The sequence below is a fragment of the Cotesia glomerata genome, linkage group LG1 (genome assembly GCF_020080835.1).
Source record: "Cotesia glomerata isolate CgM1 linkage group LG1, MPM_Cglom_v2.3, whole genome shotgun sequence".
Classification (NCBI taxonomy): Eukaryota; Metazoa; Arthropoda; class Insecta; order Hymenoptera; family Braconidae; genus Cotesia; species Cotesia glomerata.
In genome coordinates this window covers 20,061,920-20,075,093 of record NC_058158.1, presented here as the reverse complement: position 1 = coordinate 20,075,093, position 13,174 = coordinate 20,061,920, and the positions used below count along the sequence as shown (strand labels likewise).

The 13,174-nt window shown below is 28.4% G+C and overlaps 1 protein-coding gene across 1 annotated transcript; it reads right to left on the bottom strand.

Moving 5' to 3' along the window:
• Positions 1–6,170: 6,170 nt before the first annotated feature.
• On the bottom strand, positions 6,171–7,215 carry LOC123261906. The gene is made up of 2 exons (XM_044723786.1): positions 7,124–7,215; positions 6,171–7,063 (listed from the first exon to the last, which is right to left on the bottom strand). The coding sequence occupies exon 2, from the start codon at positions 6,945–6,947 to the stop codon at positions 6,222–6,224; it is 726 nt and encodes a 241-aa protein (XP_044579721.1). The 5' UTR covers positions 6,948–7,063; positions 7,124–7,215; the 3' UTR covers positions 6,171–6,221.
• Positions 7,216–13,174: the final 5,959 nt, after the last annotated feature.

Sequence of the window (13,174 nt, the reverse complement as noted above, 5' to 3'; positions counted from 1 at the left end):
AATATACTATACATTACACAGAAATTAATTTTTGTAACATACTCAGTATAATATCCGATTTGACTGACTAATTTTTTTGGTTATACCACGTAATATTACACTGGATATCATGTGAAAAAATATCCCGTAAAATGTGAATTACATTCGGTAGAAATTTTGATTACACCCATGATAACTTTGCCATAATAATTGGTATTGCACAAAAATAAAAATTAAAAAATGAAATATTAGCAGTATAGAACTCTAGCGTGACTATGAACAGGTTAGATCTTATTGTCACAAGTATAAACGTAAAAACATACGTCTTGTACACTATGTTTACATATCTTGTAATTACAATAATAATCACGGCAAAAAAAATGTTCACATAAAAAAAAATACAAATGGTCACTCACTAAACAAAATTGACTGATTTATATTTTATTCAATATGTTCAAATATGTTCAATACAACTAATCAACTATAACCCACAAATTGTGAACAGCACTTTACGCGCAGGTGTTAGAAAAAAAAATATCGTTTGTATAGTTGGATTAGCGAATCTTTGCGCTTCGGGTATTTTCGGTTTTTGCCCTATCATCTCAAATATGTGCTTAAAAAATATTTAGTGCATATGGTTAGCGTAAGGATACATTTAATTTGTTTTTGCTATCGATACGTATGTGTCAGCTATAAAAATTAGATGGTGGGGCAAAAACCAAAAATACCCGAAGCGCAAAAACTCGCCAACTATATAATCAAAATTTCTACCGAGTGTAATTTACATTTTACGGGATATTTTTTTACATGATATCTAGTGTAATATTACGCGGTATAACCAAAAAAATTAGTCAGTCGAATCGGATATTATACTGAGTATGTTACAAAAATAATTCTATGTAATGTATAGTATATTTGATGATATATGAAATTTTTTTCACCACGCATATCACTGAGTATATTATGACAGGATATCTACTATCATATTATTCTTTCCGTGTAGAATGATGCGAACGTTCATTTGAAAACATTTCGTCTTGAGCAAATCTTGAGCAACTCATGCACAAGTATATTAAGCATGCTTCTGGTGTCAATCTTCCTCAAGAATTGATATAGTTAGTTTCTCAATAGTCTTGTACAAAGCTTGTTCAAGACTTTTTAATTAAATTTGCTACAAGTATCTGGAGCAAGACCCATAGGTTGAAAAAGACACTAACAACTATCGAAATTGAGACCAGATTTGCTCAAGCCTTGAAAAAGATTGCTATATGGGTAAGACAGCATTTGCCAAAGGAATTAGATGTAAAATGTTTTCTAAAATTCAATGGAAATAAGCACGAATATGTTGATTACTTCCGTGATTATGCTGATTGTCTTCAGCCAGACTGTGCCCTGAAATTCAAATTTCATGGAAAATTTGCAAAATTTTCTACATTAGTCCGTGTTTACGGAACATTTGGTCCATCTGAACATAATCTTCCCTTAAGCTACCAATTACGAGGAGGAAGGAGAAGATTTGTATGTCAACAGTTAAAAACAACAAAACCAGGTACTGTTTATGATGATTTAGTAAATGACATGGATGACAATTTGGCGAGAACTGACAAAAACTTTCAATTTTGCCATTCCCATGAAGTCCTACGAACTGCAAAAACGAATGAACGAAGCAAAAATGATCAAAGCACTAATGATGTGGCTGATGTAGTGTTGAGATCCGTGGAAACAGAGGGTAATTTATATATTAAAAAATACGATCCGCCATTCACAATATACTTGGGTATTGAAGAACAAATTAAATTCTTGACTGATAATTTTAATTTAATTTTATATTTTGATGCCACGGGTTCCCTAGTCCGTTTACCATATAAAGGTTCAAAAATAGTTTATTATTATGCTGGAGTAGTAGTTGTAAATAAGAAAATTTATCCCTTAATAGAAATGATTTCTAATGAACACTTAGCCCTTTCTATTTCGCGCTGCCTAGAATTCTTTAAAGATCTGTGGATAAAAAATAAAATTGTGTGGCCTACTTTTGAAGCGATCGTTACGGATTGGTCTTGGGCTGGTATCAACGCTTTTATGCAATCATGGAATCAATGCTCAGTGAAAGATTATCTAGTTCATATTTATAATGCTATTTATGATAACATCCCGTTGCCCTTTCATATGATACCGCTCTTTACTTGCTATCCAAACCTAATGAAAATGATTTCTCGATACATAGTTAAAAATAAAATTAAAAAAGATCAAAAAAAGCTTTACTTGGAGATAATTGCTGCCATTGTTCACTGTAGTCATATTGAAACCCTTGATAATATTATTGAATCTTTATTTATTATTTTCATATATTCTTTCAAAACTCCAGACCTTGAAAACTCCATTGAGTCAATAGTCAACAAGTCTTCCCTTAAAGTAGAAATAGATTTGGATAATGTAGATAATGATAATGACGATGAATTAGATGACGAAGAAGATGATACTGTTTATCTGAGTAGCCCATTTCGTAAGCGTTATGAAGCTATACGGCAAAGTGTAGAAGAAAGAGCTGCAACGTGCGATAAAACTTATGAAGAAAATAAATATCGATCTCCAGAGTTCCTTCAGTATATAATGAGATATTTAATTCCGTTTTTATGTTTTTTTTCTATCCTCTTAACACCGCAAAAAAACACCTCGCTAACGCCTCTGCTGAAAATCATTTTAAAAATACAAAAAAAGAAAACGTAAATAAATTAAAAGCTGGACAATTTATCGACAGGCTCTACTCTTCAATTAGCGCTAAATTCAAAACTGCGGATCTTGAAAAGCCGAAAGTACATGCTAAAAAGAGAGCAATCCATTCCCAAAAAAGAACTTGAAAATTTAGAAGCACCAGAGAACCGAAAATACAAGCCAAAAAGAGATCAAGACCTAAAAATGAACCTGATAATTTAGAATCAATTGAATCTTGGAATCGTGGTTCAAGACCTAAACGAAGTAAAGATACATATGAAAGTCAAAAAAATCTTAAAATAGTCGTTGATCAGAATAAGAATATAATTTTAAACTTCAACACGAAAAACTGTACTCTCGAAAATAGAAACTATTATTATGGTCCTTCTATAACTCGGAATTATTTTGTAGCAGCAATAAGAAGACTCGACGATAAACAACAACAACTTATTCGAATTTTTGATGAAGATTATAACTCCTTGTACGATTAAATCTGGCTCACTAATCATATTATTGATTATCATGCAAGTGTAGTTATTTTACAATTTGGTCAGAATTCAACATCTGCATATTTGATATGCGAAATTAATCGATCAATTCTTCTAACAAAATGTTCTACTGTCGGACCTAATTTTTTTAATAACTTAAAGAAATATTGGAGTGGGAAAAAATACATTTTTATGCCTCTCCAAATTCAAGGTAACCACTGGATTCTTTTTTTTGCTGATACTACCACTGGGTATATGTATTTCATGGATTCAAAGCCACAAGAAGAAACTGAAGAAATAAAAAAAATAGTAATAAAAAATTTTGTGTTTTGTTACGTTTTTAAAGATTTAAAAATCCATTGGCAACTCAAAACTAACAATTACCCTGTTCAAGATGATTTCAATAGCTGTGGTTTATTTGTTTTATATTTTATTCGGCAAATTCTGCAACAAAATCTTCAAGAAATGGAACCATGTAATCCTCAGGCGATGCGGTTAAAATTACAAAGAAATACTGTGCAACATTCAATAAGCATAAAAAATTTATGTTTAATTTGTGGAACCGAAAGCATTTGAGGTGATTCTCGATGGGTAATGTGTGAACTGTGTAAAAAGTGGTCCCATTACAGATGTTTAGATTTTCTCAACAAATCATTTGACGAAGTTTCGAATGAAAATTTTACCTATAAATGTGATCTTTGTCTACAATTTGTAGCACAAAAAGTTATGTTATAAACTATGTGTTATATATTGTTAATTAACCGATAATTAGAATTTTTAAAACTATGTTATAAACTATGTGTTAAATTTTATAAATTGAATGATGAATTTTGTAAATTAGTTAAGAATTTAAATTATTATTGTTGAAATAAATTGAACTTATATATTGTAAATTTATATGCATCATTACTTTATTTTTCTAAATTTTAATATTTAATTATAATTTAAATGAAAAAAATAATCTTAAATAATAAAAAAAAATATATTTTTTGTTAATACAAGTAAGTAAAAATGTTTTAATTATGAATATATTTACTTTTTGGTTTAATATTTATTAGAAAAATTATATTTTTATCGATGTTTTGAAGGTTATAAAGAAATTTAAAAAAAGAAAAAAATTCACATTTAGAGTTTTTAATTTTGAGTATTTTGGTTTTTTTTTGTCTAAATTTATTTATTTTTGAGCGAGATATAGAGCCCCAAAAATTTTCCTATTTGCTATTTAGAATTTCAAAAAAAAAAAAATCACATGTTTATTACGAAATTCTGAAAAGATTGCTTTAATTTCGTCTAATTTTTTTAAATTTTGGATTTTTAATGCATAGCCAAAGTTTTATTTTTTAAATTACAATTTGGAAGTCGTCATATCTTAAAAAAAAAAAATTTCACATGTGGAGATTTAAATTCCCCGCAATTTTCTGTTTTTTAAAGTATCGAAACTGTCGATTTTTTTTTTTTGTTTGATGTCTGCTAACTTTACGGTCATGAAATATTTATAAAATTGAATAATCGAAATTAATTGTATGCTTTATAATATTCAAATAATGGGAGTCAATTGGTAAATGGTACCGTGTAAAAAGGCCTATTACCAAAACCTAGTTTGAGTAGTTAAATTTTTTAACCCCAGATAGCAAGTACGTCACCGTCATAAGAATACATGACCTGGTTTGAGTAGTGCTGTTTTCGACCACGAGGTGGTGTCTTGTAATTGCCACTTACCATATTGAGATCATAATTTTTAAGTTGAATCTCATATTGACAGCCAGTCGACAGCGCTATGACGACTTTTTTTTATTTGAACCTAAAAAATTTACTATAAGAATTTGAACTCTTCTGATTCAATAAATTATTTTTAAATTAATTTTTATATTTTTAATATTAATTAATCATTCATAGAAATTATTATTAATTAACTTTAATAATATTGATTACTTTATATCAAGTTTTGATAAATACGAATATAACCAAATGATTCGACGTATGCGTAGTAAGGGCGTCAATAATTGGGGCTAGGGTACGTCAATAATTAGATCAATCAGTTTTTTAACCCGTCAATAATTGGTGTATCCGGATACTCTATTTAATTATTAAAAATTAATTAGTAAATATCACTGATTATCATTTTAAAAAATGAAATTGATTAGTTAAAACATTACTTGAGACATTACCACAAACAAAATTCAGCGATATTTATATTTGATTGCTTAAAAAAAATGAAATCATAACTTTGTCTCTTATAGCGTCAATAATTGGGGCTTTTACCTTACTAATCCATATTAACACTACTTTTCGAAATAAAAATTTTCTAATTACTTTTTGGATAAATTTTTAATTAAATCAATTTATGGCTTCTGTGGAATGTTATCATAAGTTCTTTCTCAAAAGCCATGAATTTCTTTGATTGAAAATTTTTCCAAAAAATAATTGGAAAACTTAAATTTACAAAAGTAAGGTTAAAATGGTTTAATACAACCGAGGCTTAAGACAAATTCACTCACTATTGACATAAATTCAAAAGAAGTCGTAACATTAAAATTATAGTGAAAATGCGCGCGAAAATTAAAAAAAAAAGTTAATAACAACGATAATTATCTAGCACTCCAATTAGTTGTTCATAAATAATCATTAATTTATAACTATGCACAGTATTTAAAACATTCTAAATATAATTTCTTTAACGATCAAAAATTATAAAAAACAATATGACTTGTACATCAAATTATGTGTACAATGATTATCAGAAAATTTGGAGTTAACCCTCTATATTATTGGTCGCACTATCAGCAAACCGCCGACTAGCAACTACTCTATCTATAGAGTATTACTATAAGTAAGAAATAAAAAAATAAAAAAAAAAAAAAAAAGGTGTGTGTGCGATTCACACACGATAGAAGTGAAACTTCAGTGAATCGACAAAAGAATGAGATGAATATTTATAACAAGGGTAGGATAATTACAAAGTTTAATTGTTCAAAAATGAAAGTATTTTGATTAATTTTAAAAGATATTTTATATTTTATTTAACATATGTTACATAATCTATTACTCAAGTTCCATATTTTCAGTTTCAACAAATGATACAAGAGGCTTATGATAACTAAAATACGATACAAATATTTTAGTTTCAATTTGGTTGATATATCTTTGGAACACTGCATCTATTACCGTTTTTGATCTTGTAGTTGATTGAGTGCGATTGTTACACATTTTTAAATAAAATGTTGTATCGAGAAACTCAATCAAAGGAAGCGCTGTATCTGATGCAAAATTTATGTTAAAATCCCCACTTAAAATCATCGGAATTTTATCATAATTCTTTTTGAGAATTCGCGATACCTTTGGGGTATATTTGATCAAATTTTCATGTATAAATTCAATAACTGATTTTATTGATTGGTTGGGAAAGATGTAAATTGCTACGATCAAAATTAAATCTCCTTGGTCATTTCTGCTCTCACAGGCACATATTTCTCCAACTTTCGAAAGCTGAACAGACAATGATTCTAGCTGTTGTGCATTGAGATCCATTTGTGGCGTAACAACACGGGCTCCATCATTTACGTTGTGATAAATTGCTACTCCGCCTGCCCTCGTACGTGGTCTTTTGTAATTAACAACAATATTAAAATTTGGAATGTCTACAATATCTTCATTATTCATCCATGTCTCCGAAAGAATTAAAAAATTTGACGATGACACTATATTGTCATGTTGCAGATCTTGTACATGAGCTCGTAAGCTTTGACAGTTAAAGGTAAACAGTGACATCCCTTTTCTTTTATTTAAGAAATCATATAAAACATTTGTAATTGTCTCAAGTCGATTCAAGTTCAGCCTTCGAAATTCATGTTGTAGATCAATTGTAGATACTGACGCTCTTCGGTCTGAAAAACATTGATATATTAGTTTATACTTAAAACAGGATTAAAAATATTTACACTTACCATTTATTACATCAGTCACATTGACACTTATATCTGAACATCTATTTTGATTGTTCAATAATTGTTTTACGTGCACGAAACTCGCGACTACGTTCTGTTGAACTTTTGCTGAATTTTTTCATTTTAATTTCATTTTTTGCGTCGATATTGACGACACATTTCGGCATTAGTTTTCGGCATTTTATAAAATTTATTATTTAGTACAAGATATAAAAATACTCACAAACAGTTAAATAATAACACACCACGCTATCTTACTAAAACGCTGTAATACGCAGCCGCATACAGTGTACAGTAAGCTCACGTAGTTTTCACATGCACTACACACGTTAAATGCTCAAATACAAGCACGTATTAAACAGTGTGCAATATACATACACACTGACATCTGCTCTCTCGCTCTGGCTCACAAATTACAGGCGACTATGCTTAGAAGACGGGAGTGGGGACGCTACGAAGTATGGCACAAAGAGGAGAGACCGATAATATACAAATTGTATGTATATTTCTGTCTCATTCTTTCCCCTGGCTTCATCCTACACATTTTTGTATTTGTGTCTCGTACCTGTCGTTTTTTCGTTGCATCCGGTTTGAAATCACAACGATTCTAAAGAAGTTTCACTTCAAAAAAGCGCGACCAACGCATTAAATAAGTAATGCGTATTTTATTATCAGTTAACTACAATCTTTTGCGCACTTATTATTTTAGCCTTATTGCATAAATTTTGGTTTAAATTATTCAAGCACCGTATATATTATATCAAGTATTTTCATTAAGCAATTATCATTGTTTTAATAAATAATTTATTTTTTTTTTGTTAATTATGGATCTTATTTCTACAAATGATTCGAAAACTAATCGTCAACGTTGGGTTTTTGGTGGATATAGTTATCATGTAAAGAAGAGACGTTTTGTACAACGATACAAAACACACGTGATGTAAATATTTTGTTTTTTTTTTGTACTTATTGCTACCTTTTAATATTTTTTTAAGTGCAACTTTTTTCATAAAAAAAAAAATTAGGGAAACGATTGACCCTGAAGGCCATCCCTGCAATTTCCCGCTAATTCCATACTTAGGTGCTTAAAATTGCACCAATGGCGTTTTTGAGCTCTTCGAGCTCAAAAATACAATTTATGGGTTATTTTGAGCTCTTCAAGCTCAAAGAGATTGTTTTCCTATGCTTTTGAGCTCTTCGAGCTCAAAAGTCTGATAGAGATTTAATGTCATTATTTTTTGAATTTTTAAACCGCAATAACTTTTGAATGAATAAACCGATTTTCACGCGGTTGGCAGTATTAGACGCAGTTTTTTAAGCCTCACAAAGAATCTTAAATTTTTACCGGACTGGTGGCGATCGACGTGGTTCTTTGAGGTTAAGAGCTGATCAGTTTTTGGAATTGAACTATTAAGCCGTTTAAAAGTTATTCTAAAAAAACCACATTTGAAAAAATTTTTTTTTTTCAGTTTTTTGAAGATTTCTCAAAATCTATTGATCTGAATCGGTCCAAATAGTTTTTAAAATCTAAGTTTGGTCAAGCCCTTTCGAATGGCACCAACCGCGATGAAATCAGTCAAGCCGTTCAAAAGTAATAAGCGGTTCACATACTTTCACACACACACACACACACACACACACACACACACACACACACACACACACACACACACACACACACACACACACACACACACATACAGACGCCGTGACAACCTTGCGGGGATAGTTAGGGAAGCTTCCTGTGACCTTCAAACGTCGAGATCTGATGAAAACTTGGTTTTTGCAAAACGGGGTGAAAACAATAACTTCTCGATTTTTTAAAATCTTCGATTTTCGTAGCGGGAAGTTAAAAAATGTTATTCATAAACATTGGTTTATTGCAAATAGAATAATTTTTAATTATTGGTTTTATGTGGTTCAAATTAATTTAATTAAAAAAAAAAATGTTATCACACAATTGAAGCTTTTTTTTTCAATTTCTAAAATTTAAAAAATGTATATATATATATATATTTGTGTTTCAGAAAGTAATTAGATTTAATTTTTATATTTGTCATCTGTATCACATAAGCACAAAAAATCCTATATAATGTTAGCACCTTAGCATATCTTTTTCTCGTTTTTTTATTTAAAGAAATTTCAATTTTAAAATTTCACATTCATTCTTATGAACAAAAATTACTTTTACGTATGAAAGCTTATAGACAATAATTTTTTAAATTACGCCATAGTCAAATTAAGTCAATAATTATTTTAAAATATAATTATTAATAAACATTATCTTTGAGTTTTGTAAATTTCAAAAATTCAAACTTTTTCAGTTCATTGACTGTTATTTTTAATTTTGAATAAATAATTAATTATAGTTGTCCCATTAAGAATACAATTTTTGTTCTTTAAGAAAAAATACTAAAAATAAGATTCTCTCAATCTACGTAGATTTGATTCGCTATTTTGTAGGCTTATATGCACAGAAAAAAAGATTTCTTGACTGGAGAATAAAATTCTTGGCTCAAGTAAATTTTCGGGTGCCCGAAGGAAGACCGAAGTTGTCTTGGCCGAAGTAAAAATTTTTCTTGAAATTCTATTCTTGGTGGAAGTAATTTTTCTTAATTCAAATTATCATAAATACTTGATACAATAAATTTTTATATTGGATCAAGATTTTGAGATACTCTAGGGAAGCAGCGCCACCTACTTCAGCTGAGAAAAAAATTTTCTCACCTTGAGAAAATTTTTCTCTTGAATATTTGATACCCATTTTAGATTATTTTAGCACGCAATTATACATATTGAATGAAAGAAAATGGTTCAATATTATTTGATCTTCCCATTTGACATGTTTGTCAATAAAAATATTAATGAAAATTTATTATCGAGATATTTAATTTTTTGGAGCAAGAGAAAAATTTTCTCAAGACAAGAAAATTTCCTTCTGTCAAGAACTTAATTTTTTGGAGCAAGAGAAAAATTTTCTCAAAACAAGAAAATTTTCTTGATTCAAATAAATTGTCTTGGATCAAGATACGTATTTCTTGAAGCAAGAGAATTAATTTTGTTGGGATAAGTGAAATTTCTTGTGTCAAAAAAAATTTTTTTTTTCGCATAAGAAAATAATTAGCAAGAAAAATATTTTCTTGGTTCAAGTGAACCATTCTTTCTGTGTGCGTAAATGTATTTAGAGATAAAAAAAATCAAAATTATATGAAATTTATGTTTGCTTAATTGTACGCTGATTTATGTGTATCTATTGATCACAAAAAAATGTAAATTTTTTTGTCAATTTGTGAACAACTAAGTACATATAATTTGATTTCTTTGTACTTACAAAAAATCACAACTTTTATTGATTATAAGTTATACATAAATGAACATTCTTTTAAATAGATATATGTATACGACAATTTTAATATCTTTATTTCTCTGTAAATTAATTTACATTCAAAAATGACTGTAAATAAGCGTAGATCAAAAAGATTTTTTTTTCGGATAAGGTAAAAGCCCCAATTATTGACGCTATAAGAGACAAAGTTATGATTTCATTTTTTTTAAACAATCAAATATAAATATTGCTGAATTTTGTTTGTGGTAACGTCTCAAGTAATGTTTTAACTAATCAATTTTATTTTTTAAAATGATAGTCAGTGATATTTACTAATTAATTTTTAATAATTAAATAGAGTATCCGGATACACCAATTATTGACAGGTTAAAAAATTGATTGATCTAATTATTGATGTACCTTAACCCCAATTATTGACACCCTTTCTGCGCATGCGTTGAATCATGTGGTTATATTCGTATTTATCAAAACTTAATATAAAGTAAACAATATTATTAAAGTTAATTAATAAAAATTTCCATGAATGATTAATTACTATTAAAAATATAAAAACTAATTTTAAAATAATTTATTGAATTAAAAGAGTTCAAACTCTTACATTAAATCTTTTAGGTACAATAAAAAAAAGGTGTCACAGCGCTGTCGATTGGCTATCAAAATAGGATTCAACTTAAAAATTATGATCTAGTTATTGACTCCCATTATTTAAATATTATAAAGCATACAATTAATTTCGATTATTCAATTTTATAAATATTTCATATATTGTTAATTAAAAAAATAATAGATCATATAATTACATGAAGAAATTAATTTAAACTCGGCAGTTAAAAAAAAAGACCATTCGGCAGCCGAAATGGAAGTAGATTTCATTTTATTACTTATTGATAAAAATTGAAATTAGATTCTAACATATGATTTGTATTGCAATCACTACAATCAAAGTTTTCTAATAAGAAAAATTAAATAATAAATATTTTATAAAACGAATGCAATAGCAAATTTCATGATTGGAATAGCGGAATAGGAACTTAATTTTGGTACTACACATATGATATGGTACTCAAATTAAAGCTTATTTAAAGAGTTTCCAGATGCAATTTACAGAGATTCCATAAGTTATACCATTCAAAAGTTATTCGAGAAAGAAAGTGGAGAAAAATGAATTTTTATAATTATGAAAATTTTTAAATCCTGGCATTTCTAAATAATTTTGAGACTACACATATGATATGGTACTCAAATCGAAGCTCATTCATAGAGCTTTTAGACGCTATTGATGGAAATCCAATAAGTTATCCCATTCAAAAGTTATGCGAGAAAAAAGTGAAGAAATATGAATTTTTATGATTTTGAAAATTTTTAAATCCTGGCATTTCTAAATTACTTGACCGATTGAGCTCATCTTTGAACTTGACTTTGGTATTTATCTGTAGAATAAGTATGTTGAGTTTAGTAGAGATCCGTTGTAAATTAGCGACGCTATCGTCGTGACAAGCCGCGTTATATCCGATATATATATAAATAAATATATATATATATATATATATATATATATATATATATATATATATATATATATATATATATATTAGGGTGATTTTTTTTTTACTTTATTTTTTTTTTTTTTCGGTCCCATCGTGAATTCTTGTTGGAAATACCTAAAAAAAAAATTCCTTGAAAGTTTGAGCTCTTAATATTAATTAACGTCCTCGACCAAGGCATGTGAATATTTCCCATTGAAAATACATAAAAACTTTGATTTTTAATTTTTGAATTTCTAAAGCTCAGCGGCATTTTATGGGATCACTTAGATCGAAGATAGTTTTTTCTTAGAATTGAACGCTCTACAAAAGTGCCCATTGCCGCAAAGTCGTAACTCACACTGGCGAGGCAGTACGGGCCACTGAACCTGATTTTTTCATAAAATTGGCGTTTTTTTGCATTTATCTTGTAAATATCAAGAGCTACGGAAAAAATGTAAATGACAAACTTGTAGAGAATTCAATTTCCAATAAAAAAAGTCCTATGGACCAAATCGCTAAGATCAATATTAAGCGAGATATTAAGCCTTGAATATATTTTTTCGTGAAATTTTGGCCGATCATTGATTTAAACTTATTAATATCTTGTTTACTTTCTCTGTTTTTTATATTTTTTCTTCAATATATTTTTTTAAGGCTAGAAAAACAGGATATGATAAGTATTTTACATTATAAAAGCATATATCTTAAGAATCTTTAATAAATAATGGATTTACGAGTTTCTGCATAAAACTTATGAATTCAATTACACTTAAATAATTTATATATTATTAGCAGTTTATTAAATTATAATGATTCGAATTATATTAACAACAATAAGTATTTAATAAAAATAAAAACACCAATACTAATTAATTATTATTGAAAGCAGAAAAATCAATTGTTAGATTAATTCATTGTCAATATATTGTGATTTTTTACACGATGTGTATTGAGATCGATGGTGCTGAACAGTTTGAAAAATTCTTTGTCTTTCATCTTCGTTATAAGTCAATACTTCATTAAAACTTTCGGCTAGCGCTACTCCTCTTTCCGCAGTATCGTTTACTATTTTTAACTTTTTGAATGTATCATAACATCGTTTATACTCAAGATTTGATTCCCACAAACTTGGATCTGTATGCAAAAATTTATAGGGGAGCTCAAATTGCTCAAAAATAA

What these genes read in the sequence shown, in the direction of transcription:
- LOC123261906 (XM_044723786.1), bottom strand. Translation starts at nt 6,947, where the DNA reads ATGTCACTGTTTACCTTTAACTGTCAAAGCTTACGAGCTCATGTACAA.